The 27,764-nt window shown below is 36.8% G+C and overlaps 2 protein-coding genes across 2 annotated transcripts in view; both read right to left on the bottom strand.

The window, feature by feature from the left end:
* LOC148946811 (alpha-1,3-mannosyl-glycoprotein 4-beta-N-acetylglucosaminyltransferase A-like) overlaps nucleotides 1–15,487 on the bottom strand; it is a 48,744-nt gene extending 33,257 nt beyond the window's left edge. Inside the window, exons 1-2 of the mRNA XM_089097156.1 lie at nucleotides 15,323–15,487; nucleotides 1,652–1,927 (exon numbers count right to left, since the gene is read on the bottom strand). Of these exons, the coding sequence (XP_088953282.1) occupies nucleotides 1,652–1,927; nucleotides 15,323–15,413 (367 nt within the window). The 5' untranslated portion in view covers nucleotides 15,414–15,487. The remainder of the gene's footprint in view (nucleotides 1–1,651; nucleotides 1,928–15,322) is intronic.
* Nucleotides 15,488–20,060: 4,573 nt separating this feature from the next.
* On the bottom strand, nucleotides 20,061–20,663 carry LOC148946810 (uncharacterized). Its single transcript, XM_089096432.1, has one exon. The coding sequence runs from the start codon at nucleotides 20,661–20,663 to the stop codon at nucleotides 20,061–20,063; it is 603 nt and encodes a 200-aa protein (XP_088952558.1).
* Nucleotides 20,664–27,764: the final 7,101 nt, after the last annotated feature.

Here is a 27,764-nt window from a genome sequence, read left to right as displayed (position 1 = left end):
AAAGATAAGCCTTCAATGTAATATTCTTTTTACCTAGGACCTTTGTATGGAAAGGGTGGTAGTAAAAACTTCAGAAGTGAATTCGATTATAAATTGAGAATTCTACTGGCCTTTATAAGAGTCAAAAGTGATTGTAGGGCAATTAGGCTCCTTGTCGTATTTTACAACCTACTCCCCCCCCCCCCCCCGTAACCCCCAAAGACATCCAATCGAAATTTTGAGAACTGCCATCTTGTTCAAAACATTCAAAAAGACGAATAATTACGCCTCCAGGGATGACGTGACCCCTATAGCTCTTGTGACAAGGACCGTAAATAATGCAAATTGCTAATTATTTAAACATTGTTTTTTTTTCTAAACTACCAGGGATCGCTCACTGAGTCAAAAGGATCAAGCATATTGTTGTGTGTTTGGGGAGGGGGGGGGGTCGAAAATGGCCCAAAATTTGTTTTGTTCCTGGTCAGTTTGAAGGTTACAGCTGGATATACAAAAAAAACAATTCTAGAGCAAAAAATTGGTTGCATTTTTTGGCCTGAAAAAGCACCCAAAATTCTTTAAAAAGCGCCGTAAATTCTTTAGTCCTTAGACTAAGGGAACCCAAAGCAGAAGAAAAAATAGAAAAATTATATTGGTTCCGCTCAAAAAGGGCCCAACAAAGGGTCAATAACTTTTCCCCCTGCCGCTTCTTACGGAAGGATGGTCATAGAAAATTGGGAGGGGGCTCATTCGATTGGAATTTCGAATCAAAGCGCAAATTCAACCGGACATTGTGCACCTCTTTTGATTCTGTATTATCAAGCGATCAATTAGGAAGTATTAATTGTAGATTATTGGAGAACATGGTCTCCCCCCTCCAACAAATAAATACAGATATCGTCTCTTCAAACTCACAATCGCTTATCTTATAGCACCTCTTTCAACTCATTATACTACAGAAATCTTCAGAGACTGGTCTTCAGTGATCAACCAATGTCCTAAGGCAAAAGGTGATGAGTAAATAATTCACGCCTGGTAGATTGGTTGATTTCCACCAGAGTTGACGCTTTATATTTTCTGAGGTTATTAATTACTAATCTGATGCCAAAATAGAACTACAAAATATAAACACACCAAGTGCATATTCCACACACAGTGTTTAATTCTTCTCAAAGCTGGTGTTCAAGAACTCATTAGGAAAATATAGCAAAATTAAAGTCTAAAATCAAGCCACATTAAGAGTATATTTCAAAAAAGAGTTTAATTTTCACCAAAGTTGGCTGCTGGTACTCACAAAAGGAAGTTAGCCTTTGACTTCAAAAATTCAAGCACTATCAATAATACCGTATCTGTAAATATCTGTAAAAAATTCCAATAAATTCAATTTTTTTGATTTTTTCAAAAATACGATAAACCCTAATTCACTCAATCATAGAAGGTTAGTTGTACTTGGAATATATTCTATATTATAAGAGTTATTCTGTTTATTCTTTTACAATAGCGACTTTTTTAGTTTTTTTTTCTGTTGATTGGATTTTCACATTAACGAGCCCTAATCACGATTGGTAGTACCGATTTTAGCGGAAAGTCAGATCAAGTAGATAAAACAATAAGCAAAAAATTATAGTTAAAGTAACTGGAAATTTAAGCCAAAAATTAAAGTAGCTGGACTTACCAAAAACTAAAGTAGCTGGAGGTCGGCCACCAGGTTTGACAGGAGAGTGGAGTTTGACTCTTGTGCTATTAATATTATTCGTTAAATGTGGCAGGTAATGAAAAGCAGAAGGCATCTTCAAAAATGAGTCATTAGTACTATTGTTAGTTAAATTATGGATACTTAAAATTTCAATGAACTGCTCAGCTTTTCTATAGCTAACACGCATTTCCAAATGCTCTAATCGACCTTTAAGTTCCCCAATATTCCGAAGCAGTTCAACATGTCTTTCATTACCTAAAAGAAACGGGATTATTAGAAACAAAAAAATATTTAAACTAAGTTGTGACTATTCACCAAAGGCAAATTATATTCGTTGATGCAGTTGTGTTTTCATGTGATAGGGACAGTTTCTCCAGATTCCATCCATCTTCATGTTAAATTCATAAGTTGTTTTTTTTTCATTATTTTTTATTTTAGATTTTACCCCTTTTCTCTTTTAATGGGTTATGTTTTAGATCATTTCTGTTTTTAGCACTGAAGACGCCTAGTTTTATACAAGCGTAAATATCCGTCGTGATTGTCGTCTTTTTTTTTCTTTCTACTAGCCATGCACAAAAATTTACCAAAGGCTTATGAGAAAATAAATATTTGTAAAAATTAATTTTATTTTCTCATAGCTTTCCTGCTATGTAATACTAAACAGAAATACAAAAATTCACATGTAAAGATCTTATAAGGTTTATTCTTGCTTTTCGTTCAATTGGAAGCCATGTATCTGTCTTTATCACTTGCATTGGATTTATGCTACACATCAATTAGGTAAGATCCGTTCTACATTTTTGCTGAATTGTTGTGCATGAGTCGTTTTGTGTCAAAAAATAAAAAACCGATGCAGTGTGTGAATCCAGAAATATCTGTTTCTACAAAGATATTTGCAAATATATGTCTACCAGGTGAATTTTAACAGAGTAGCATAACTCTGTGTCTAGGGGGGAGTCCTGTTAAATCTTGTAACTCTAATAACCATGCAGGGTTTTCTGTGTCCTTAGCAGACCCACTTTTTTGAAGCAGTTATGTAGTGGTAGGACTGACATTTTTCCAGGCCTTATCAATCATAATCATAGAGGTCTAGACTGTTATTTTCATATTCTCACTTTTACAAATGCTACCCAGGAGAATTTATATATTTTTACAGAGTATAGTATTGCAAAGTAAGATGCCCTCTTTGCAAATTCAAATTTTGAGGTGTTTCTTTTTCAATTTATCAAGTGTTTTTCAAGGGACCACGAAAAAAGTTCTAATTGTCAAGAGATTCAAATTATCGAGACTCGACCATACATCTTTTTAATCAGAGTACTTCCAGAATGAAAGGGCTAATTTATTTGGATTTTCATTCAGTAATAAATTTTTCATATATGATGTTTTGAAAAGTAAATAACACACTTGGAAGCGCCATACAGCTATACATAGGCCTATTGGACTCTAGAATGCATTCAATAAAAGAGCTAGTCAACTTTTAGAGCATAGAGCCAGGGATGAATGAGGGCAACATTTCATATTTATCGATGTATGTATTGTTCAAAATGAAGGGAGGTTAGAGGTTAAATCTAAACTCATTTGAACATTCCTCCAATTCAATTCCTATGTAATACCTCTCATGAAAAGTTTGAAAATGTGAGCCGTTTTTTAGGTTTTAGGTACCCCTTCCCCCCTCCTGTCAAAGAATCTGTTGGCCTCAAACCTGATAGCTGGTGTGCAACAGCACATCACTCTATAACTGTAAGTTTTATCGGATATTATAGTAAACCGATTGATTATAATCAAACCTTATTGATTATATTATAGTAAACCGAAGACTGGCAGGATCAATACAAGATACTAGGCTATATAGGAGTGCTGTTATTGATGTTAAAAGTAAAGATCACCACCCAGTAGTGCCTGGGGTTAATCTAATAATAAAATTTCGGAATGATAACGACCTCCCGGGAAGCTATGATGCTGATAGACTTTAGGGTGAGAATTTGAGATAGACTTTCCAGGAACAGTTGAATACTACACTTAGGAGTTTAAAATTTGATAATGTGGAAGATGGTTGGAATAATTTTTGAAAAATAATTTGTGAAGTTGCAGAAGGTGTATTAGGGAAGAAAGCTAGAACTGCAGCTAAGAATAATAATGAAAAAGCTTTATGGTTAATAGAAAGAAGAAAGGACTTGTACAAGAATTATCTGAGTGATAGATCATATGAAAACAAAAGGAATATAAAGAAAGTAGAGAAAGCATTGAAATATGAACTGAGGTGGTGTGAAGTGGAGGCTATGGATAAAATTGACGAGGATCTGGAAGATGCAGCTAGACGGTATAATAGTAAAATATTGTATTGGTACGTTAACAAATTGAGAGTGAGCGATCAATCCGGACTTGTCCGAGTTAAAGATAGGAATGGGGTTGCAATTAGCGATAAGGAAAAAACTAAAGAGAGATGGGCCGAACATTTTGAGAATTTGCTTAATCGTGATAGAGTTGCACGAAAAAATATGGATGAAAATAAAAAAGTCTATAATACCTTGGATGTGAAGGAAGATTTGTTGTTCGAGGAGGACTTAGTAACAGAACTAAAAGGATTAAAGAAAAATGAGGCTCCAGTTGTTGATAAGGTGGTAAATGAGTTTCTTAAATATGGTGGCTCTGAGGTTAGAAACAAGTTATTGAAGATTATGAATATGATTTTTGAAAAAGGGGAACTACCTAACGATTTTAGGAAAACCTTGAATAAGTCACTTTATAAGAAAGGTGATAAAAGTGAGTGTGGTACTTATCAAAGCATTAGTCTGGTCTCTGTAGGTAGCAAATTACTTAGTAATATGATACTTTTTAGACTGAGAGATGCAGTAAACAAAGTTTTAAGAGAAGAACAATGCAGTTTTAAAAAAGATAGAGGATGCGTCGACCAAAATTTCACTCTTAGGCTAATAATTGAGAAGTGCCTGAGTTTTCAAACACCTTTGGTCCTCAGTTTTATATAGTATGAGCAAGCGGTCGATTCTGTTGATATAGGAGCTTTAGTAAAGGTTTAATCCTTGTACCGTATACCAGACAAATACATTAAAGTGATTAGTGCTATGTACGAGAATAACACTGCTGCGGTTAAGGTAGGAAATGAGGTTAGTAGCTGGTTTTGTATTAAATCAAGAGTTAAGCAGGGTTTTGTTCAATCCCCCTTTATATGGATTATTTTGATGGACTTTGTTTTAAGGAGCACAGGAAAGACAATGGGAGACCACGGAATCAAATGGGGAGGAAAAAGTCTCCTGGGCTTGGATTATTCTGATGATTTAAGCATCCTAGATGAAAGTGGAAGCAAAATGAATGAAGTTTTAGAAGTTTTGCGAGTTCACGGTGCTAGTATAGGTTAGAAAATTAATGTTAAGAAGACTAAGTCACTAAGGCTAGGAATAAGTGAAGATGAAAAGGTGATGTTGGGTAATGAAAAGATCGATCAAATGGGCAGCCTCACTTACCTTGGTAATATTATTAGTAAAGACGGTGGGAGCAGTGAAGATGTTAAATGTAGAATAGCCAAGGCTCAGGATGTTTTTTCACAATTAAAAAAAGTCTGCAAGAATTGGAAGATAAGTCTGCAAACCAAGATTAGAATATTAGAAGCTACAGTGATGACAGTAGTCAAATATGGATCTGAAGCATGGACGCTCCGAAAAGCGGATGAAGATTTGCTAGATGTTTTCCAGAGAAATTGCTTAAGGATTGTTCTGGGTACCCGGTTGACTGACCGTATTTCAAACAATAGGCTATACGAAAAATGTGGTTCAATACCGCTCTCTAGGACTATAATGAAAGAAAGGTTGAGGTGGTTAAGGCACGCTGTGCGGATGAACGATGACAGATTGCCGAAGATTGTTCTTTTTGGCCAACCATCTAGGGCTAAACGGAAAGCAGGTCGTCCCCGTCTGGGGCGCAAACTGCCTCAACAGGCAGTTTGCGTCGGTTTTCACCAATGAACCAGATGGTCCTCTTCCTCATAGTCCACCATACGACATCCCTAACCCAATGCCACCTATTCTACTCTCCCCCCCCGGTCGTCCAAAAGCAACTTGAAGCGCTAGACCTCAATAAGTCCGCCGGTCCTGATAACTTGCACCCAAGACTATTGAAGGAGCTTGCCAAAGAAATTGCACAACCACTATGCAATATATTCCAACTGTTGCTTGACTCAAAAAAGGTACCCAAAGACTGGAAGCTGACCCATGTCACCCCAATATTCAAGAAAGGTGACCGCACCAAAGCCAAAAACTACAGACCCATCAGTCTAACCTCAGCGGTGGCAAAAACCCTTGAGCGGATTGTGAATGCTGATATTTTGACACATCTCCGTAATAATAATATACTTTCCCCTGACCAGCACGGATTTCTGCCAGGAAAATCGGTTGAGACCAATCTCCTTGAGACATACAGCACCATAACATATTACCTGGAGAAAGGAACTCCTGTGGACCTGATTTTACTGGACCTAGCCAAGGCTTTCGACAAGGTACCACACAACCGTCTCAGATTGAATCTTTCAGAAGCAGGTACCCACTCGGACGTGGTCGATTGGGTCATGGACTTTCTGACTGGTCAGAGTCAGCAGGTTTGACTCTTCACAAATAATGGCGATAAGGTCTTCTCCGAACCATGTAATGTTGTAAGCGGAGTCCCCCAAGGTACTGTCTTGGGCCCTACCCTATTCCTTATGTACATCAACGATTTGATGAATGGAACAGAAAACAACATCACTCTCTATGCTGATGACTCCAAGCTGTTTGGGCCTGCAAACCAACAAAGTCTGCAGCGTGACCTTCATAAAATCCAAATGTGGGCACAAGATTGGCTACTTGAGTTCAACACCTTAAAGTGCAGTGTCCTTCACTTTGGAAGCAACAATCTCCGTCACCAGTATAGCATGTCCGATCCCAAGTCACTGGCTAGCTTAGTACTAAAGACAAGTCCCAAAGAAAGAGATCTAGGAGTGCTGATAGATGAACAACTGACGTTCCACGGCCACTGGCAACAAGCAGTTTCAAAAGCAAATTCAAGCCTTGGTCTCCTCAAATGCACTATAACCAGCTGCTCCTGTAAAGTCTTTCTAAGGCTCTATAAGGCTATAGTAAGACCCGTTTTGGATTTTGGTACGTGTCTCACCTCCCCTTCTTATAAGAATGATACCAGTCTAATCGAAGGAGTTCAGAGACATGCCACAAAGTGCATAGCTGGCCTATGAGATCTCCCATACAACAAGAGACTGGAACGCATGCAGCTGCCAACACTCGTCTTCAGACACCGCCATGGTGATATGATGCTGACCTACAAGTATAATACACAACCAAATAACCCCCTGTTTACCAAACATTCAAGTCAGCACCAGACAAGAGGACACTCACATAAGCTGTCAAAACGTTTTGTTAAAACACGAATGCGGCAACACTTCTTCTCCGAGCGTGTTGTCAATGATTGGAATAGCCTTCAAGCTGAAACGGCGACTGCACCTACGGCTGCGTCCTTCAAGTCCAGACTTGACAGGGAATGGAATGACAAGCCATGGAAATATGAGTGGGACTGTCCGTCCCACTCAACTGCTGACTGATGCCAACTTTATCATAATGAGTGTCTTGGTAGGAGGCTGATGCCACTTGTCATACCCAACCATCTCGCATACTCGATCCGAAGTTGCTGTTGTGTGGCGGTGTCAGCTCTATACCACTGAGAATGGTCTTTACAGGCCATACCTACCTCGTGGCCACCGCTACCGAGTGGGCTTAAATTGCATCTCTCCAGCAGACCTCTTCTATTGGTGTGTCACTGGGCCCTAACACAGTGACGAATTTTTGCCATCATTTGACCCGGAGCACAACAGATCCAGTATGGACCTTAATTTGCTCTGAAGTGCAAATTAAGGTAATTAAGGTAATACTCTAAGTTAGTCCTGAGATAATGCTGATATAAACCTTTGACACCCTACATGCACATAGTGTTTTGATTTAGTTCAACATCCTCCTACACATTCCCTGAAAGCTTAAAACTAATGCCCTTAGCATCAGTTGTAGTAATAGTTGTAGTAGCACCATTAGTAGTACTAGTAGCAGTATGCATATAGCATATTGCTATGTGCATAAAAAAATCTTTGGTTTTTTTCAACATGCCCTGAAAGTTTCAACTTAATACCCAAAGTAGTTTCTGGGACATTGCTGACACATCATTTGACAGCCTGCATGCAGTTTGTTTTCATTTAGTTCAACATGCCCTGAAATTGTTTCCTTAATACCCATAGCTTTAGAAGCAGTAGTAGTAGTTTCTAGTTTCAACATGCCCTGAAAGTTTCAACTTAATACCCTAAGTAGTTTCTGGGACATTGCTGATACATCATTTGACAACCTGTATACACATAGTTTGTTTTCATTTAGTTCAACATCCCCTGAAATTATTTCCTTATTACCCATAGCTTTAGCATCAGTAGTAGTAGCATCCAAATATTGCCCTGTAAGTTTCAACTTAATACCCAAAGTAATTTCAGGGGCATTGCTGATACATCATTTGACAACCTACATGCACATAGTTTGTATTCATTTAGTTCAACATCCCCTGAAACTATTTCCTTAATCCCCATAGCTTTAGCAGTAGTAGTAGTAGCATCCAAACATTGTCTTTTTGGTTAAATCATTATCTCCAGCAACATGCCCTGTAAGTTTCAACTTAATACTCTAAGCTGTTCCCAAGATATTACTGACATATCCCTTTGATGACCAGCATGCACATAGTGTGCTTTGATTTAGTTCAACTTCCCTTTCAATATTCCTTGAAATTTTCAGCTTAATACACTTAGCTTTAGTCAGTAGTTGTAGTAGCAGTAGTAAAAGCAGTATGCATATATTGCCTTTTGATCAGTTGAACATCCCCCTCATCATGCCCTGAAAGTTTCAACTTAAAACTCTATGCAGTTCCTACCATGCCCTTTTGACAACCAGTGTGCAAATTGCATATTTTGAATTAGTTCAACTTCCACTCAGCAATTCCTGAGATTTCTGCTTTAATACCTTTAGCCTTAGTAGGAGTCATAGTAGAAGAAACAGTTATAGCAGCAGCCTAGTAGTAGCAGTCTTCAAATATTGCTTTTTGGTCAAATGGTCATCCCCCTCATCATTTCCTGGAAGTCCCAACTTAATAACCTAAGCTGTTCCTCAGATACATTCTTTTGACAACATACATTCACATAGTGTGTTTTGATTTAGTTCAGCATTCCCTGAATGCTTCACCTTAATGCCCTTTGCCTTTTGGAAACCAAGGGAGAGTTTGGTCACTTTTTTGCATGGTGACAAAAATAAGTAACCTTTTGGCGCCCTTTAAAGGGCTCAAAATGACATTTTCCCTTGAAGCAATTATTAGGCTATATTTGAAAATTTCATAGTAAATTAGACAGAAGGAGGTCAAAGGACCTTTTAGTTAGTCATACTCTGTATATAATTAATTATCTGAACAGTTGGATATTATCACAAAATTGCTTTGATAAACTCTGTGTGAATATTGTGGAGGTATAATATCCACCTGGATAGGATATAGTGGTCAAACATATATAGAATTTCTGTTCTTCTAATATATTTGAATTATAAATTTAGCATACATATTATCCAATTACTTGGATAAGTTTAAACTGGCTCTTATGCTTTATAGTATTCATTGTATTTTGAAAATTATTTTTCTTTTTGATTTCAAAAGAAGATAAAATTATCTAGTTAGATAATTTTGTTAATACTTAAGTATAGTTGGATACTTTTTTTTATGTTCTATTAGATAGACAATTTTTAGACATTATCAATTGGGTATATTCTCAGTACCGTAATTTCTATATTAACAGACAATTCAGATAGCTAAGAAACAAACTTACCTCTAGAATCAGAATTTCAGCCTTAATCCAAATTTGACATTTGTTTCTGATGCAAATTTGATTTTAAGCCCTTTACAGACCATCAAAGATGATACCTTTTTCTCTTTCTTTAGATACAGCTTATATACCTGTATTAGCATCAATCTTATTAAAACCAGCTTACTCATAAATTGAATGAATGGTGATTTGGGGGGGGGGGTGGATGCTACTCCTCCAAATTTTCTGGTATTTGGTAAAATTTTTGCTGAAGGCAAAAATTTCAGCAGAAATTTTGCAAAATCGGCAGAAATTTAACAAAATTCTTGGATTCTGGAGAAAATTCGGCATAAATCAGGTAGCAATTCGGTAGAATTTACAAAGATCACCCCCACCCCAATAAAATGAGCCTTGGACACCCCTGACTACTTAAGCTGATACCCTGAACTTTTTAGTCATAAAATGAGCAATTAGTATTCTATTATTAATACCTTCCCAGCCTAAACAAGACTTAGAAGCTTCCTTATTCATCATGAACCCTAATCCCTGTCTAAGTACCCCATCCTTCCTGCCAGAGTAAAAAAAACTCTATATCACCCAGTTCAAATAAGTCCAGTTCAAATTGTCTGAATTTGTCAGTCAAAATGTTGATACAATGGTCATTTTTTAACATCATAATATTCTAAGTTCCAATTTTCATGTTTCCAATTTCTTTAAATCATTGAAATTATTTTTGCCTTAAAAAAAGCAAGGATCCTGGATACCAGGTCAGGTCAGGGATCACATAGCTTCTCAAGTCTACACCAAAGTGCTTAAGCCAGCTTAGAACTGGACAGCAAGAGGTCCCTGGGACCTACATGAATGGAGGCTTTGTGCAGTCCTTGGTCAATCTTGGTCACAACATGGTTTTCAGCACTTGGCAATGCTCTTCTATCAACAAGAGTCAAAATCCTGTACAGACAATCTCAACCCTAGTACGTCCAGCTCATTATATATTCATACCTACAAATATTATGCTCCTATGGGGAGGCAGCCCACAGTAGATAAATTAGCTAGGAAGTGGTTTTTCAGCCCAAAGATGCCTGTCAAAACATACCAAGCCCAGAAGAATTGTCCATTAATCAAAATCCCATCCAAATGTTATGTTGTTTACTAGGCTATAATTTCCTCAAGGGGCGCCACTCCTCAAGTGGGAATAGAGTTGACTGCAAGGTCCCCAGTCTTGCAGGTACCCTAAAAGGGCCAAGGCAGCCCTTTGAAGAGGCTGTTGTCCATAGATCTGGATCTTATGCCCTGTCACAGTTGTCCTCCTATAGAGGATCCTCCCGCGACGGTGTTCTGCATCACCATGCAATTTAACCCATTACTGGGAGAAGGTTTGTAACTCATGGGACTTGTGAACACACCAGTAGGCCCTTTTGAGTGTACACTTGAGGGGCCTTCTTCCTCCTCCACCTATATTTATGACCCTGGGTGAGGGTGCCCCAGCTTCTATTATGGACCCCCAGGGACAAGGTCTCCCCTTGGTCCATGCCTCCTATGGATGTATCCTACATATCTGTAGGGTGTTCCCCTATCACCACCTGGGGACATGCATTTTTGCATGGTGACAAAAATAAGTAACCTTTTGGCGCTCTTTAAAGGGCTCAAAATGACATTTTCTCTTGAAGCAATTATTAGGCTATATTTGGAAATTTTATAGTAAATTAGAGAGAGGGAGGTCAAAGGACCTTTTAGTTAGTAACACTCTGTAGATAATTAATTATCTGAATAGTTGGATATTATCACAAAATTGTTTTGATAAACTCTGTGTGAATATTGTGGAGGTATAATATCCACCTGGATAGGATATAGTGGTCAAACATATATAGAATTTCTGTTCTTCTAATATATTTCAATTATAAATTTAGCATACATATTATCCAATTAGTTGGATAAGCTTAAGTTGGCTCTTATGCTTTATAGTATTCATTGTATTTTGAAAATTAGTTTTCTTTTTGATTTCAAAATAAGATAAAATTATCTAGTTAGATAATTTTGTCAATACTTAAGTATAGTTGGATACTTTTTTTTATGTTCTATAGGATAGACAATTTTTAGACATTATCAATTGGGTATATTCCCAGTAAATTTCTATATTAACAGACAATTCAGATAGCTAAGAAACAAACTTACCTCTAGATTCAGAATTTTAGGCTTAATCCAAATTTGACATTTGTTTCTGGTGCAAATTTGATTTTAAGCTCTTTACAGACCCTCAAATATGATACCCTTTTCTCTTTCTTTAGATACAGCTTATATACCTGTATTAGCATCAATCTTATTAAAACCAGCTTACTCATAAATTGAATGAATGGTGATTTTTTTTTTTTTTGGGGGGGGGAGGGGTGGAGGTCACCCCACCCCCAAATTTTTTGGTATTTGGTAAAATTTTAGCCAAAGGCAAAAATTTTGCAAAATCAGCAGAAATTTAGCAAAATTCTTGGTTTCTGCAGAAAATTCGGCATAAATCAGGTACCAATTTGGTAGAATTTACAAAGATCACCCCCCTCCCAATAAAATGAGCCTTGGACACTCCTGACTAATTTAGCTGATATCCTGAACTTTTTAGTCATAAAATGAGCAATTAGTATTCTACTATTAATACCTTCCCAGCCTAGACAAGACTTAGAAGCTTCCTTATTCATCATGAATCCTAATCCCTGTCTAAGTATCCCATCCTTCCTGCCAGAGTAAAAAAAACTCTACATCACCCAGTTCAATTAAGTCCAGTTCAAATTGTCTGAATTTGTCAGTCAAAATGTAGATACAATGGTCATTTTTTAACATCATAATATTATAAGTTCCAATTTTCATGTTCTTTAAATCATTGAAATTATTTTTGCCTCAGGAAAAGCAATGATCCTGGATACCAGGTCAGGTCAGGGATCACATAGCTTCTCAAGTCTACACCAAAGTGCTTAAGCCAGCTCAGAACTGGACAGCAAGAAGTCCCTGGGACCTCCATGAATGGAGGCTTTGTGCAGTCCTGGGTCAATCTTGGTCACAACATGGTTTTCAGCACTTGGCAATGCTCTTCTATCAACAAGAGTTAAAATCCTGTACAGACAATCTCAAGCCTAGTACCTGGAGCTCTTTATATATTCATGCCTACAAATATTATGCTCCTATGGGGAGGCAGCCTACAGTAGATAAATTAGCTAGGAAGAGGTTTTTCAGCCCAAAGATGCCTGTCAAACATACCAAGCCCAGAAGAATTGTCCATTAATCAAAATCCCATGCAAATGCTGTGTTGTTTACTAGGCTATAATTTCCTCAAGGGGCACCACTCATCAAGAGGGAATAGAGTTGACTGCAAGATCCCCAGTCTTGCAGGTACCCTAAAAAGGTCAAGGCAGCCCTTTGAAGAGGCTGTTGTCCATAGATCTGGATCTTATGCCCTGTCACAGTTGTCCTCCTATAGAGGATCCTCCTGCAATGGTGTTCTGCATCACCATGCAATTTAACCCATTACTGGGAGAAGGTTTGTAACTCATGGGACTTGTGAACACACCAGTAGGCCCTTTTGTTTGTACACTTGAGGGGCCTTCTTCCTCCTCCACCTATATTTATGACCCTGGGTGAGGGTGCCCCAGCTTCTATTATGGACCCCCAGGGACAAGGTCCCCCCTTGGTCCGTGTCTCCTATGGAGGTACCCTACATATCTGTAGGGCGTTCTCCTATCGCCACCTAGGGACACGCTGAGTGGACTGTGGGAGGCCAGGAGCATAAGTTAAGACAATAAAGCCGAAACAATAAAATGAAAGCAAATTTCCAAAATAATGATAGAAATTATTGTACTTAGGCTACATGTTATAGCAACCACACTAAAGAAGTAAAGTTAGTCATAGTGAAATATACTGTAAATGGTACCTCTTTTGAACAGTGTGGTTTATGTGCACTCAAAATAAAAATAAAAAAAAATTATGAAAAATAGGGGTGGTCCAAAAACCTATTTCTATTTTTCAAGAATGCCAAAGAAAAGTGGTCTTCTCAAAAAGAGGTATTTTGGTTAGGTTAAAATTGAATTTGAAACAAAAACAAATGTCATATTTGGGTTCAGGATGAAATTCTTATTCTAGATGTAAGTTTGTTTCTTATATATCTGAATTATCTGTTAGGCCTAATATAGATCTTTATTTTATTCTCTATAATCACTCAGGCTAAGCTGTATATCTTGAGTCTACATAGAGTAATTAGTTTTCAATATATCAATCACTTGAAAGAAAAACAAAAACATGTTATTAGGACTAAATATGTGTCCATGAGGAGGGCATGCATTATCAGGGTAATAACTGTTATGTTGAAAAGGAGCATAAAATAAGAAATCTAATGGTACTATTTTTCTTATATGGTATTTTAGTATATGAACTAGGGCTATACAGAGGGAGACTGAGGATAAATTGTTATAAACATAACTCTAATCTTAGAAAAGAGCATAAGCCTATAGGCCTAGACTAATTAGCAATTTAAAAATTCCTCTGTTTTTTGTAAATTTGCAGTGGGCCTTATGATTTACCTAAGATGAAAGTGAAATGTCATATTCTCTTTTGTAATTAAATAATTGCTTCAGGGGCTAATTGCACCTTGAGCCCTTGAAGGGGCCCTGAAGGCATTTTATATGAATAATGAAAGAGCATAAAAAAGCATCAAATGATGTTTGCATTTTAATCTTAGCTAAATTGTATGGCCCACACCAAATTTACCATGAAATTTACCCACCCTCCTAATGTGGAAATATATATCCTACATTGGAATATACCTTGAATTGTTGATAGAAAAGTTTTGAATTGCAAAATTTAGCATTATGCCTAGCTATTTTTGTCAACAGCATTCAAATAATTTGAAACAATAGGAAAATGGTTTATATTTGAGTTACTTAATAAATGAGTTTTGATTTGTTATAGCCTAAATAAGTATGGTAAATTTTTACCAAATCATATTATTGACTTACAAATAAAGTGAATATACCACTTGGAGCCTTTTTTTATGCTCTTTACAAATATTAGGCTATAATCATTTTTGTTGGAAATGCATTTTAGTCCCCACCCCTATATATACCAATTTAGGGTATATATTTGTACATCAGGGGGTGGGGGAAAGTTCAATCTTACCTCTCATTTACATCAGAAATAAAATTTACCCCCACCCCCCAATGTGCAAATATATACCCTGAATTGGTATAAATAGAGGTGGGGGTAAAAGTCATTTCTGACAAAAATAATTATTATTTTTGGAAAGAGCATAAAAAAAGGCATCAAGTGGTATGTTTACTTTATTCATAGCCTAAGTCAATAATATGATTTGGTAAAAATTTAACATAAGTATTTTTGGAATATATTACTTTTGAACAACCTATTTATAAACTATTGATATATTTTTAACCACTTTTCAATAGACCTAACTTAACTAGTGTTAATAACTTCTTTATGTGGGTACAAAAATGAAATACCCTTGGGGCCCCTTTAAGAGCTCAACATGCAATTGGCTCCAGAAGAAATTATTGAAGAATGAAGGAGCATAAAAAAAGGCATCAAATGATGTTTTCATCTTCATCTTAGCTAAATTATAAGGCCCACTGCATATTTACCTATTTAACTAGTATATCTCCTTCTAGAGAGCTACTATTCTGTAAATTTACTGTGTTTCTATCTGGAGATTCGAAATCCTAAGCAGATAGGCCAACTCAATTTGTAAAACAGGCCTAATGACTAGCACATTTGGCCAACCCACTTACCTTCTTTAAAATCACTTAAGTTAGATAAAAGAAACATCAATGCAGGAAAAATCCCAAGTATTATAATCATCAAAGACTTTTTCCGACTCATGTTTTATCACACATGAAAATATTTATTATCATTTTCATTCTAGGCTGGACGTGCTAGTAAACCTGTAAATTGTATTTTTGAAAACGATGCCTTGGCTATATATTCAGAACAGTGTTTCCACTTAATATTTTTTTAAATCCCCAGGAGGCTGGTGGAATATCCTTAAAACTCTCCCATTTTCACTACCAAACTCCCAAAAGTTTCCTCCAGTTTCTAACTTCTTTCCGAACCAGAAGTAAGGATTTGCTATGCCGACTTTTAAAAGTATTTGTTCAAGACGACTTATTTTGCACCTTAGGACCATTTACTTGTACCAAAATATGTTCCTTTGACGTTTAAAACAATGCTTCTTAATTATCGACTAGGTAAGTTCGGTTTTAATTGATAGATTCCGGTGCCAGATTCCGGATTTTGGACCATATGAAGACATGTTATTTATTTATTTTTCTTTGCCATTATATTTTTCTTCTTTGTTACTATTTTTGCAACACCCCCATTGGATGGATTCGCATGAATGATATCCAAATGGTCGCTTTTTCAAGCATTATTTTTGCTTTGACTTGTTTTCATATTGAATTGTGTTTATGCTAATAAAAATGTTTCAAAAAAAGAAAACGATATCAGTCAACAGATCTGTCAAAATATGACGAAAATATGAACTTTAAGCATAGAAAGTTGGTTGACATGTACTCTGAGGAATAAAAAAAGGTAAAAAATAAAACAATACTTAGGAATTTTTCACATTCGTGTAGTAAGGTGCAATAAGGCGTCGTAAGGCGTATAGGGTGTAGTAAGAGAGTAAGCGAAATAGATTTGAATTATATTTTCTGTTACGGATGACAAATCAAAGTGCTCAATTGGTTGAGTCAGCAAGTGAACATGGTGGTCAAAAAAAATCTATATTTATTTTATATGATTATTTTCGGTACTTTGGGCTATAAGGTGACACTGGTTATCGCACAAATGTAAACAATACATTAGATGCCTCAGAATCCAGGTATATTGATTAAAAAAAAAAAAAAAGAAAAATCTATTTTTAGTCAGAATAAGATTCAACACCTTCATTCTTTTTTTCGATGGTAGCTGAAACCTTGACTCTTTTCATGTGCAGCAGTAGCTGCTAGTCTCCGCGAATGCATGTGGCACTTTCCTGTGCATGCTTCATACCATATTTTGTTTTCAGAATTCCATATAATGTTTTCGTTTATAGAAAGTTCCGTCTTTCTGTCTTTATGATTTTTACTGAACCAAAAAACCTTTCGACGACAACGTTGGAGTAAGGAAGAGTAAAAACAAATATTACTGCTAATTTTAGATTTGCGTATACCTCGAGTCCGGTGGAGTTTTTCTTCGAAAAAAACAAACGCCAGTAGGTAAACCCATCCATATTTTCAATATTTTCAACATCGATAAGACTTTGCTTCTTCCACTCTTGTTCGATTTTGTTTCCATTCCATGATTCTTTCTCATACTTTTGATCAAAGGGTTGGAGAGAACCAGGCCGTAGTGACTGAGCTGATACAGGGTCAACCATTTCTGCATATTTTTTAATGTCATTATCGAAATGAAATCGAGTTTGGATCTGCTGCACAGCTTTTATGTAAAAAGATTGTGCAGCTCTGAGGATCTTTTCAACTGCATCATGAGTCACACCAAGATCTGACTTTAGTGTCAAGAGAGAGTCCTGCCCATTTGGACCCAAATAAATATTTTCGAGGGGAAGGTAAACACTGGGTCATTCACATTAATTTGGAATGCATTTGTTGACTTCACATAGTCCTTCTTCATGAAGCTCAAAGACAATTCCTTGATAAAAGATTCAGTCTTTAATTTCGGGCAATAAAAGAGTGGCTTGTCAGTTTGAAAAGCTAAACTTAATACAGTAAGCATTCCCAATGGAAAGGCAACAATTTCAAACATAAACTTCATGACTGGGTTCAGATTTGTGCATACGAGCTCATTGAGCTTTGTTGGATCCTCAACTAGTAGAAGTCGGTAGTAGGCACTAAGAGCATCCCAATGTTCCAAATTTCTGTCTACAGCAGCTTTGACTGAAAGCCATCGAGTCTGCCCAGCCTGCAGAATCTTATGCATGTCAACTTGGTAGAACTTTTGAAATTCAAGGAAAGCGTGTTGCCTCTTGTGACTATGTGTGAAATGACTATATATGGAGCGACAGATGTCTTCCATGGATTTTGGCAGTTTCTTGCATGTATATCGAGAAGCAGCGATTCTGTAAGATTTCAATCAAACGATCTTCATAAAAACCACTTAGTCCTGTTCGTATAACATTGGTAGCTTTCTGTTTCTTGAGTTGCACATTCTCCACTACTTGCTTTGAAGGCATTTTTTTTTAAAAAGCTACAAAAGGCTTGACCTTTGAAATAGCCAAGTCATTTTCAACTAGAAAAGTGCAGATTCTGGCCTCAAGAAGCTTTGTCTGGTCAGTGAATCCCCCTTGCAAAAAGTGATCAAGATTATTTGAAGTGGACCCTTCTGCTTCAATGTTTGACTTATGCTTCTTTGTGTTGGAGTGCTTTATAAGCTCTGATTTTCCGCTTTTTCCTAGCTGGAGATCAGTATTGCATACTCCACAATATCCAAGATATGAGTTCTTTTTTTTAACCATCCCTTCAATTGCAGATCACTCATCCATGAGTTAACAAACTTTTGGGAGTATTGAATCTGAGTGGTAGAATTTTGTGTAGGTTCACGTTTCTTCTGTTTTTTCTTTGGAGGAGTTATATAATTTGAGGAGGGTAAAACACTAGAGTTGAATTCTTCACTAATGATATCTCACATGCTAATCTGAAAAATATCGGGCGTCAGGGATACAATCTTGGAAACTAAATAAAACATATATTTCATGCACTGTTAACGTTGGTGTGATTAGCAGTGTGACCCTACTACAACTGAATACGCTAATACAGCCATATAAATTTTATATTTTGTTTATTTTGACCACCATATCCTAGAAGAGCAATCCCCCTTGCTCCGTAGCAAATCATACTCTTTTTACTGTCTTTTAAGTAAAAGTTGAGTAGGAATGAAAAAGTCACCATAAAAAAGAAAACATGCTTATGTTTCTGCAGCAGATCATTGGTTTGCTCATTTATGTTCATCAAGATTGGGAGAAACATATTGAAATGTGTTTTCCAACATAATGGTAATAGTGTAGATCATGTTATGAATTATTTCCGATACAAACATAACCGTTTTTTCTATTTATTGTGACTTATGATTATGGGCCACCCTGTTAAATTAAGCTAAGTTTATATCCAATGACAAATAAACTATGCTATGTCAACAATGCATAGTATCTCAGCCTTTCACTTGGCAGAAAGGCAGGCTAAACAAGCAAGGCTGTCTCCTTATAAAAATAGCTATATACAACAAAACAGGCCTTTATCCCCTTGGTACTGTAGGAACATCTATAAAAAAGAACCTCTAAGGAACAAAAGAGACTGAAATTTTTGGTAGCTTTTTACATACAGTAGCTGTTCCATTGTGTATTTTCTGAAGTTCATTTTTTAAGCAAAGTAATATAACCTAGTTTCCAATGGCAACTTTACATGTAAATAATACATCAGACCGGGGGCTATCAATGAGCATCTACTGGCTTTCAGTCACCTTAAGCTAATCATCCTCTAAATGAAAAAATTGCTTATTGACAAGAAAGTCATGATCCTATGGAAAGAACAGAATGTTTGAAATGACTAGTAAAAGGTGACAGATCACCTGGTATCCCAAACTTTTTTACAATTTTTGGTGTCATTAGTGGGCGCTATTGATGGCAGGTCAATGATCAAGAAGCAGAGGTAGGGAGGCTAATCAAGTTTTAAGTAAAGGTGAATAAAAGGGACTCCTGATAAAAACATCTTATTTCTTACTATATATTATTTGGTCTATTGGGCTCTACCAGGGCTGTAAAAGCGCAGAGGGCTGTCCAGTAAAAGCAGAATCTAAACAATTAATTTCTTACTGCGGGTCCTGGTTGAATTGAGCAGTATCTCTGCTCCTTTGACCGCAGGGGTCCCTAGTCTACACTATAACCAGTTTTTCTTTAAATGATTAGTAGCGATACAAGAATTTTGAAGGTTTCAAGAAAACAAGTCGCCATTGAAAAAAAATTTGCCGGTTGGAAGTACAGATTTGCCGATTCTGCCAAAAGGAGACTGGCTTTTACCAAAATTCAAACTTAAAGATATTCAATACATTATTATCAAAATCTCAGCAGGTTCATTTTGTCAAGGTTGCAAAATCATGTTGTTTGAGGCTGTAGTTAAATTTTTGCACAAGGCTGATGAAAGTACTGATTTTTGCAGATGCATTTTTTATTTCTTTGTTAATTGTTAAGTTAGAATGATTCAGTTAATTAAGATAATTGTAAAAAATAATTATGATAATTATATATATATATATATTGTTATAAAACAGTGAATATACCACTCAATGCCTCTTTTTTAAGAATTTCAACCCCTCTTCTCTTGACTTCTAGGTCAATTAAGTTGTTGTCATCGTCGGATTAGGATCTCTTAGAAGGCTCATCATCATCATCATCAAGGGTTTTGAGTTCCCCTTTGTGTTGAACACCTTGGGAACCAAAGCACTTTTTTATATATATCACTTCACATAACTTAAATGTTTTTATAGCGTCAAGTCTTTTCCAATTTCCTTAAAGAATTGTATTACAATTCTGACTATTTTCAGGTTATCTTCTAAGTCATTCAGCCCTCCAAGAATGGAGTGCAAACTTATGGGGTGAGGCCTCCCTCTGAAGAAAGAATATAACTTGTCTCTTTGCTCCTGATACTCCTCGCAATCCAATATTAAATGTTCCACAGACTCTTCTTCCGAACAAGTCATGCAATTGCTGTCTTCACCGTAAAGTCTAGCTCTGTAGTTATTTGTGCTGCAGTGACCTGACCTCAATCTGAACAGTAGGCGTCCTTCGTGTCTGCTAAAATTTTTATAAATTGATTTTTCGAACTTCCAATGCAGCTTGCTTGTAACAAATAAATTGCCAGTCTGATCTCTCACATTCTCAAAGCTTTCTCGTAATACAGCTTCACGCACACATTCCAATTGACTGATCAATATGGGGGTAGAGCAATTACGAATCATTCCTTCTGTGGCTGCATGTTTGGCTTTGCTATCTGCCAATTCATTTCCTATTATTCCCACATGTGATGGAACCCACTGCAATGCCACTCTCCTTAATTCCTCAACATCAACAACTTTGAAGAACATTCAGCTATTTCTCCTGATTTTTACCGATCTGCCTGGAATGACTTAATGGCAGAAATCACAGCTTTAGAGTCAGAACATATCAATATGCCAAAATATTCCTCATGCACTTCTGATAATGAAAACTCAAGTGCTTCTGCAAGAGCTACTGCTTCTGCTTGGTAAACTGATGCTTTACTGTGAAGTTAAACTGTTTTGAAACATTCATTTTAGGGACAACAAATGCAGCACCAACCATCCCTTCATTTTTTGATCCATCTGTATAAATGTCTAAGAATCCTTGATACTTTTCTAACTTCCATATCCGGAAACAGGTATTCTAATCTAAGTTATTAGTCTGCTTAAAGTCCAAACCACATACTACAGATTTCTCTTTCCAAGGAGGTGGTAACACCACTTGAGGTAATCTTAACATCTCAGTAAACTTCAGTTCAATTCCCTGAGGTTTGAGGTTATTTTTGGGGTTTGCAGTGATGATTCTTCCTTGTTTTATAACTCTTGACTTCAAAGGGTTGGTTTTATCAGCTATCCATAATCTTTGCAAATACTTCAATACACTTATTTTCTATCTAGTCTCAAGTTCCGGTAGACCACTTTTAGATAGTAAGAATATCACTGGTGTTGTTTTTCTTGCTCCAAAAGCAATTCGTACAGCAGAGTTTTGTATTACATCCAGTTTTTTTAATGTTGAATGCGGTCCAGACCCATATATCACTGAAGCATATTCAATTTTAGGTCAAATATACTTCACATAGAACTCCAATAACAGATCTGACTTCATCCCCCAGGAGTATGAAGTGAGCAACTTCATAATGTATAATCTGTTCAGACATGCACCACGAAACATTTCAACATGTGGGTACCAATTCAGTTTACCTGTAATTACACACCAGAGGACCTGAGTCTGTTTCTCAGACTCACTAGGATTACCATTGAGATAAAGAATGGGTACGTTCGTTATTATCTTTCTAGTAATCACCATCATCTTAGATTTGTGAGGGGAAAATTTCAAATCGATTCCCTTGGCCCAATGTTCAATTTGTTGTAATGTGGATTTTACAACCTCCATTGTCTCTTCTAGTGTTCTTGCTACTGCCCAAAAAGAATTATCGTCAGCAAATATCATCCCTTTCGACTGTCCATTCTCAATCGGTATATCATATTCTGCAATATTATAATAATCAGGACCAAGTACTGATCTCTGTGGAACCCCGCGTCTTCTTCTTAATATAATACTAGACTCTACAGAGCCAACTCTAACAGTGTCTTCTCTTCCTGTCAAATAGTTCTCAGTAACAGCTAATGTCCTTCCTCTGATTCTGGCTTCCATAACCCCACTAAATATCAGACGATGCACTATTGAATCAAAAGCACTCTTCACATCCAAATGGACAATAACCATAATCCATCCGTTCTGCAGTGCATAAAGGGCATCTTGTTTAAAACAGAGCAGGTTTTCAACTGCGCTTTTCTTTCTCCTAAAACCACACTGGATATCTTTTAGAAAACCCCTCTTTTCTATCTCCCAATTTATCCTCTTTTTATCAGTCTTTCAAAAACTTTACCTAGTACTGGTAACAGTGTGATAAATCGATAGTTTTCTATTTTTGACATATCCTTACCAGGCTTAGGTATCATCACGGCCTGGCCTTTTTTCCAAATAGTAGGGAACACTCCACTGTCCCAAGCAAGGTTCATTACTTCCAATAATGCATCCATCCATTTATTAGGCATTGCTTTCACGAATCGTGAATGAATCATATCAGTGCCTAGGGAAGTATCTGGAAGACTCGTCACAATATTTTCCAACTCTTTCATGGTAAATGGCTGGTTATAGGGTTCATCGTTACCAACTTTACTAAGTCTTCTAACTTTTGCTAGGGTCCCGAAACTCTTGAGTCTGACACTGATTGCAAAGAGGATAGGCAGTATGACCTACTTGCGGGAGTGCATATCTCTATGGGAGAAGTGTCTGAGCTTCAGGTGCCAACTCGTTCGAACTTTTTTTTTTGGGGGGGGGGGGCATTATCTGTACCCCTGCCTGAAGTTCATAACTAGGTTATCTTGGGACAGGGTTTCCAAATGTCTAAAGGCGGGGGTAGCCTCTCTTTGGTCTGGTACATTTCACCTTGGTGTTCTGTCCATTTCAGCTATGCGGAACTGCCAAGCCGAAGAAAATACAAAACAGATTGTAAAAGACTCAGACTTCATGCAATTTTTTAAACTGATACTTTTGATTCTAAGCTCCACCTAAAATTTAGTGGCTTTCTTCAACATATCTATCTGTAAAAAAGAGATGAGTTTCAGAACTAAAGGGGCCTCTGCTCATATTTAGATCATTCTTTTTTTTTCTTCTGGTGAATCAACAAAAATGAACCATTTTATTCTTGAAGCATTATTGCACTAGGGAAGAATATTAGTGTATAGAGCAAGGGCCTGAGGAAGAAGCCAGTCCTACTCACTTTGACAATGATCCTGAATATTATATAAAAAAGGACACAAATTAAACCATAAAATATGTTTTTTTCAAGGGGTGTTTAGCAACACTTTTAACTAGGGTCCCGAAACTCTTGAGTCTGACACTGATTGCAAAGAGGATAGGCAGTATGACCTACTTGCGGGAGTGCATATCTCTATGGGAGAAGTGTCTGAGCTTCAGGTGACAACTCCTTCGAACTCTTTTTTTCGGGGGGGGGGCCTTATCTGTGCCCCTGCCTGAAGTTCATAACTAGGTTATCTTGGGCCAGGTTTTCCAAATGTCTAAAGGCAGGAGGTAGCCTCTCTTTGGTCTGGTACATTTTACCTTGGTGTTCTGTCCATTTCAGCTATGGGGAACTGCCGAGCCGAAGAAAATACAAAATAGGTCGTAAAAGACTCAGACTTCATGCAATTTTTTAAACTGATACTTTTGATTTTAAGTTCCACCTAAAATTTAGTGGCTTTCTTCAACATATCTATCTGTAAAAAAGAGATGAGTTTCAGAACTAAAGGGGCCTCTGCTCATATTTAGATCATTCTTTTTTTTCTTCTGGTGAATCAACAAAAATGAACCATTTTATTCTTGAAGCATTATTGCACAAGGGAAGAATATTAGTGTATAGAGCAAGGGCCTGAGGAAGAAGCCAGTCCTACTCACTTTGACAATGATCCTGAATATTACATAAAAAAGGACACAAATTGAACCATAAATTAAGTTTTTTTCAAGTCAAAATCACAAGCGGCGTTACATATTTACCAAACATTGCCTTACTACGGAGTGTTCTAACACGAAAGAAATTTTATAGGATTGGGAATTTTATGGGAGGAATTTTATATTTTATTATTACCACATGTGTGTAAAAGGAAAGACTCGTTTGGTAATATTTGCTTAATTTTTTTTTAAAGCAATCAGTGAGTAAAATAATTATACTTACCAACAGGTTATTTTTACTGTATTTAAAATACTTTTAGGGGGAAAAGGCAATTGGTCCTGATGAAAATCACACCATTAGATTCAGCGTATCAGAGATCGCTATTGTAGAGGTTACAAGTAGATCCCGAAGCCACGCCAAAAAGTCAGTGGCGCGCCGCCGAAAAAAAACGGTGGCGTGCCACCGAGCTTGCATCAGCGCGCTGACGCCGCCGCTGATTCTATCGGCGGCGGCGTCACTAATGCGCCGCCGTTTTTTTTTGTTTTTTTTTCTCTCTTTTTTGGTTATCGATATCGACCTCTGGGCTTCAACCGTCATCCCGGCTAATCTGTTTCTTAAAGATAAATACTGCTCGCCATGTACATCGGTTCGTAGGAAGGAGAAGAAGAAATTTTTCTTGAAACAAAAATTTTACCTTCCACTTTAAAATTGTATCAATTTTTGTTTCTGATTTTTCGGATAAAATGAGGTAGGTAAAAGAGCAATAGACAGTTCATGACGTCATCATAGGCAGCGCAATCGAGCTGCCTAATTAAACAACAATGTTGCCACAATATGGTATTTATTTATTTTTTTTTCCATACCAGGGCAATTCGTATCGAAGGAGTTGTCGTAGAAACTTCGAAAAGGGCTCATTCGATTGGAAATTGGGATAGCTAGTGCACTTTTTAATAGTCGAAAGTGATTGGAAGGCAGCTAACACCCCTTCCACGCCCTCCATTTCCCCAAACACATCCAATCAAAATTTTAAGATAGCCATTTTGTTCAGAGTAACTGATTTCCAGAGAGAAAATATGTTTTTTGAGGAGGTTACTCCCCCACAACCCTTACGGAAAGGGTTTTAAGTGATGCCCTGGGGGTATATAAGAACGATGTTGCCAAAATGTATTATTTATTAATTTTCCTTTTAAACCAGGGCACTTCATATCGAAGAAATTGTTGTAGAAACTTCGAAAGGGCTCATTCAATTAGAGATTGGAGTGGCTTGTGCCCTTTTTAATAGTCGAAAATAATTGGAAGGCAACTAACACCCCTTCCACGCCCACCATTTTCCGAAACACATCTAATCAAAATTTTGAGATAGCCATTTTGTTTAACGTAGTTGAAAGTTCTGGAAATTAGGTCTTAGAGGATGACAACCGCCCTCACAGCCCTTAGGGTAAGGGTTGTAATTTATGCCCTGGGGGCATATACGGTGTTTATAGAAAGTGTTGTCGTAGAAACTCAAAGGGGGATCATTCGATTAGAAATCGAAAAGCCTAGTGCCCTTTTTAATAATCGCAAGTGATTGGAAGGCTTGGGATTTTTATAGTAGAGATCGATGTGGGTATGAAATATCATTTTTTTGTTGTTGTTGTTGTTTAGACCAGGGCACTTCGTATCGAAGGAGTTGTCGTAGGAACTTCGAAAAGGGCTCATTCAATTGAAAATAGAAACTGCTGATGTCTTTTTAATAGTCGAAAGTGATTGAAGGGAAACTAATCCCCCTCCCACGCCCAACCTCCCATTTTCCTTTATTTTTTAAAAATAAATACTGCCTTAATATTAAATCAAAATGCATTTTGTTAATATTGATTCCAACTTAGGCCTATCAAAAGTATCCCAAGAACGACTGAGGGCATTGTGTTCAAACTTTCAGCGCTTTTTCTGCTCTTAAAATTTAATAAAATCCAAATTGCGTAAGTGTATTCAAGCTATTATGGAAAGTAAAAAATTTTGTTTGTGAATGTTATCAAGTTTTCCATTTCAGATCAACTAGAGGAGGTATGAAACTAAATTAAACACTACTATTTGAGTCCAGATTTTTAAAAGGGTCTATGTTGTTAAAAATTGCTAAAAAAAAATTTCCAGCATACAAATAGCAGACCAAACTATAAATTCTTAAAAAAGACTGAAAATAATTAAAGTATTATTTTCTTTTTCCCTGAAAAGACTATGTCAATATAAAACGAACAGAAATTAATTAAAAAAACTGTTTCCTCAAAATAAGTTTTTCAAAGAAAAGTAAAGAACTCCCTTAAACAAAAAAAAGAGCAAAATTAAAATCAAATAATCTACCAAGCGTGAAACTACCACAAATCAGCATCGATAAATAAATGAAACCCAAAACAAACAGAAATTACAATAAATAACCGACTCAAACTCAAAACGAGCAGAAATTAACATGAGAAGGGCTCAAAACCCCTATGCCTTCCCAAGGCCAAAAGATAATTTGTACTTTACTGAAAAAAATACAAATCAATGCGCATTGTCAGTTTAATAGACATATACTGACATTTAGTAATTAAAATGTTAATATTATTTGATTTATTAAAGTTATAAAAGTAAAAACATTTATATTTCTTCAGTAAAGTGCAAATTATGTTCTGGCCTTGAGGAGCCATAGGGGTTTTGAGCCCAACTGATGTTAATTTCTGCTCGTTTTGAGTTTGACTCGGTTATTTATTGTAATTTCTGTTCGTTTTGGGTTTCATTTATTTATCGATGCTGATTTGTGGTAGTTTCCCGCTTGGCAGATTATCTAGAGCTAGTATAGAAATATATCTATAGAAATGAATTACATTTTTTTTTGCACAGTGAGCAGAGCACACTGAAGTTGAAGTAGCCTTAAACTTTGACTTGAAACGTCATGACTTGACCACTTCTTTCAGAAAAGAATTTTGGAGGGTTATTCCGTGTTGATAAGAAAAGAGGGTAAAGGTGCAGTTTAGTTCCTCCTGTAGTGTAGAGCGCAGGAGCCCTATGGTAAAGGTTCTGGTGTGTTCTCCCTTATAAAAACAACTTATTTCAGCAGATACAAAGAAGAAGCCCATTTGCGGCATTCTGTGGGACCCCAATGTCCAATGCTAGTATCAGATCCCGCGATTGGCAGTTTACGCTCTGGCTGTACCGGCTACAAGTGCCCCAGCTAAACGGCTTTATAGCACGACAGGACTGATAGTGACTGCAAAAAGATCAATGGCTCCAGGCAGAGTGAACAAACTCGCTTTTGTTACATCAATTGTAACTAAAGTGATGTAACCGCTGATTTAAAATTGTTGGTGTTATTAAGCCATGGTGTCTGATTTGTATACAGTGTTTTTTCGATGTTGTTATTTGTTTTTTTCACTTCCTTTTTGTATGTATTTGATGAGCAGGAGATGTTTGAACTTCAAAATTTGAAAGTTATACACACATTAGCCCAAATCATTAATATTAAGGAAATGAATAAACACGGGATTTTATAGGAACAATGCGATGTTAAACATAAACACAACATAGGTTTCCCTGGGTCTAGTGGCTAAAAATGAGAATTCTACTTAATCTGATCGACGGTGAACATAAACACTTTTCGCACGGCCCAACAAATTCCTGTTTTGTCATATTGTTCTTGTATGTTTCTAGCCAACCATTTAAAAATCCTTATTAAAATCGAGGTTGAACGTGCTTGGTGAAGTGGAATTTTTATTATTATTTTTAATCAGAAAAATCGGCGCGCCGCCAAAAAAATTTCGGCGCGCCTGGCGGTGCGCCGCCGCCGATAATAAATCACACATTCGCCGCCGTCATTTCGGCGTGGCGCGGCTTCGGGGACTAGTTACAAGCCCCTATATACAAAATTAAAAAACTTTGCATTTTTTCAGCAACGGGCCAGAGAATAATAGAAACCTTTTCAAACTAGTGCCCAGTCTTACAAAACACCGTTTTACTAGGA

Source organism: Artemia sp. Qi Xiang Cuo, chromosome 11 (genome assembly GCF_049724085.1).
Source record: "Artemia sp. Qi Xiang Cuo chromosome 11, ASM4972408v1, whole genome shotgun sequence".
Classification (NCBI taxonomy): Eukaryota; Metazoa; Arthropoda; class Branchiopoda; order Anostraca; family Artemiidae; genus Artemia; species Artemia sp. Qi Xiang Cuo.
The sequence above is the reverse complement of the archived record's forward strand: the minus strand, read 5'-3'. Positions and strand labels throughout refer to the sequence as shown.

Coding starts and splice junctions, on each gene's coding strand:
- LOC148946810 (XM_089096432.1), bottom strand. CDS start 20,663: ATGTTCTTCAAAGTTGTTGATGTTGAGGAATTAAGGAGAGTGGCATTG.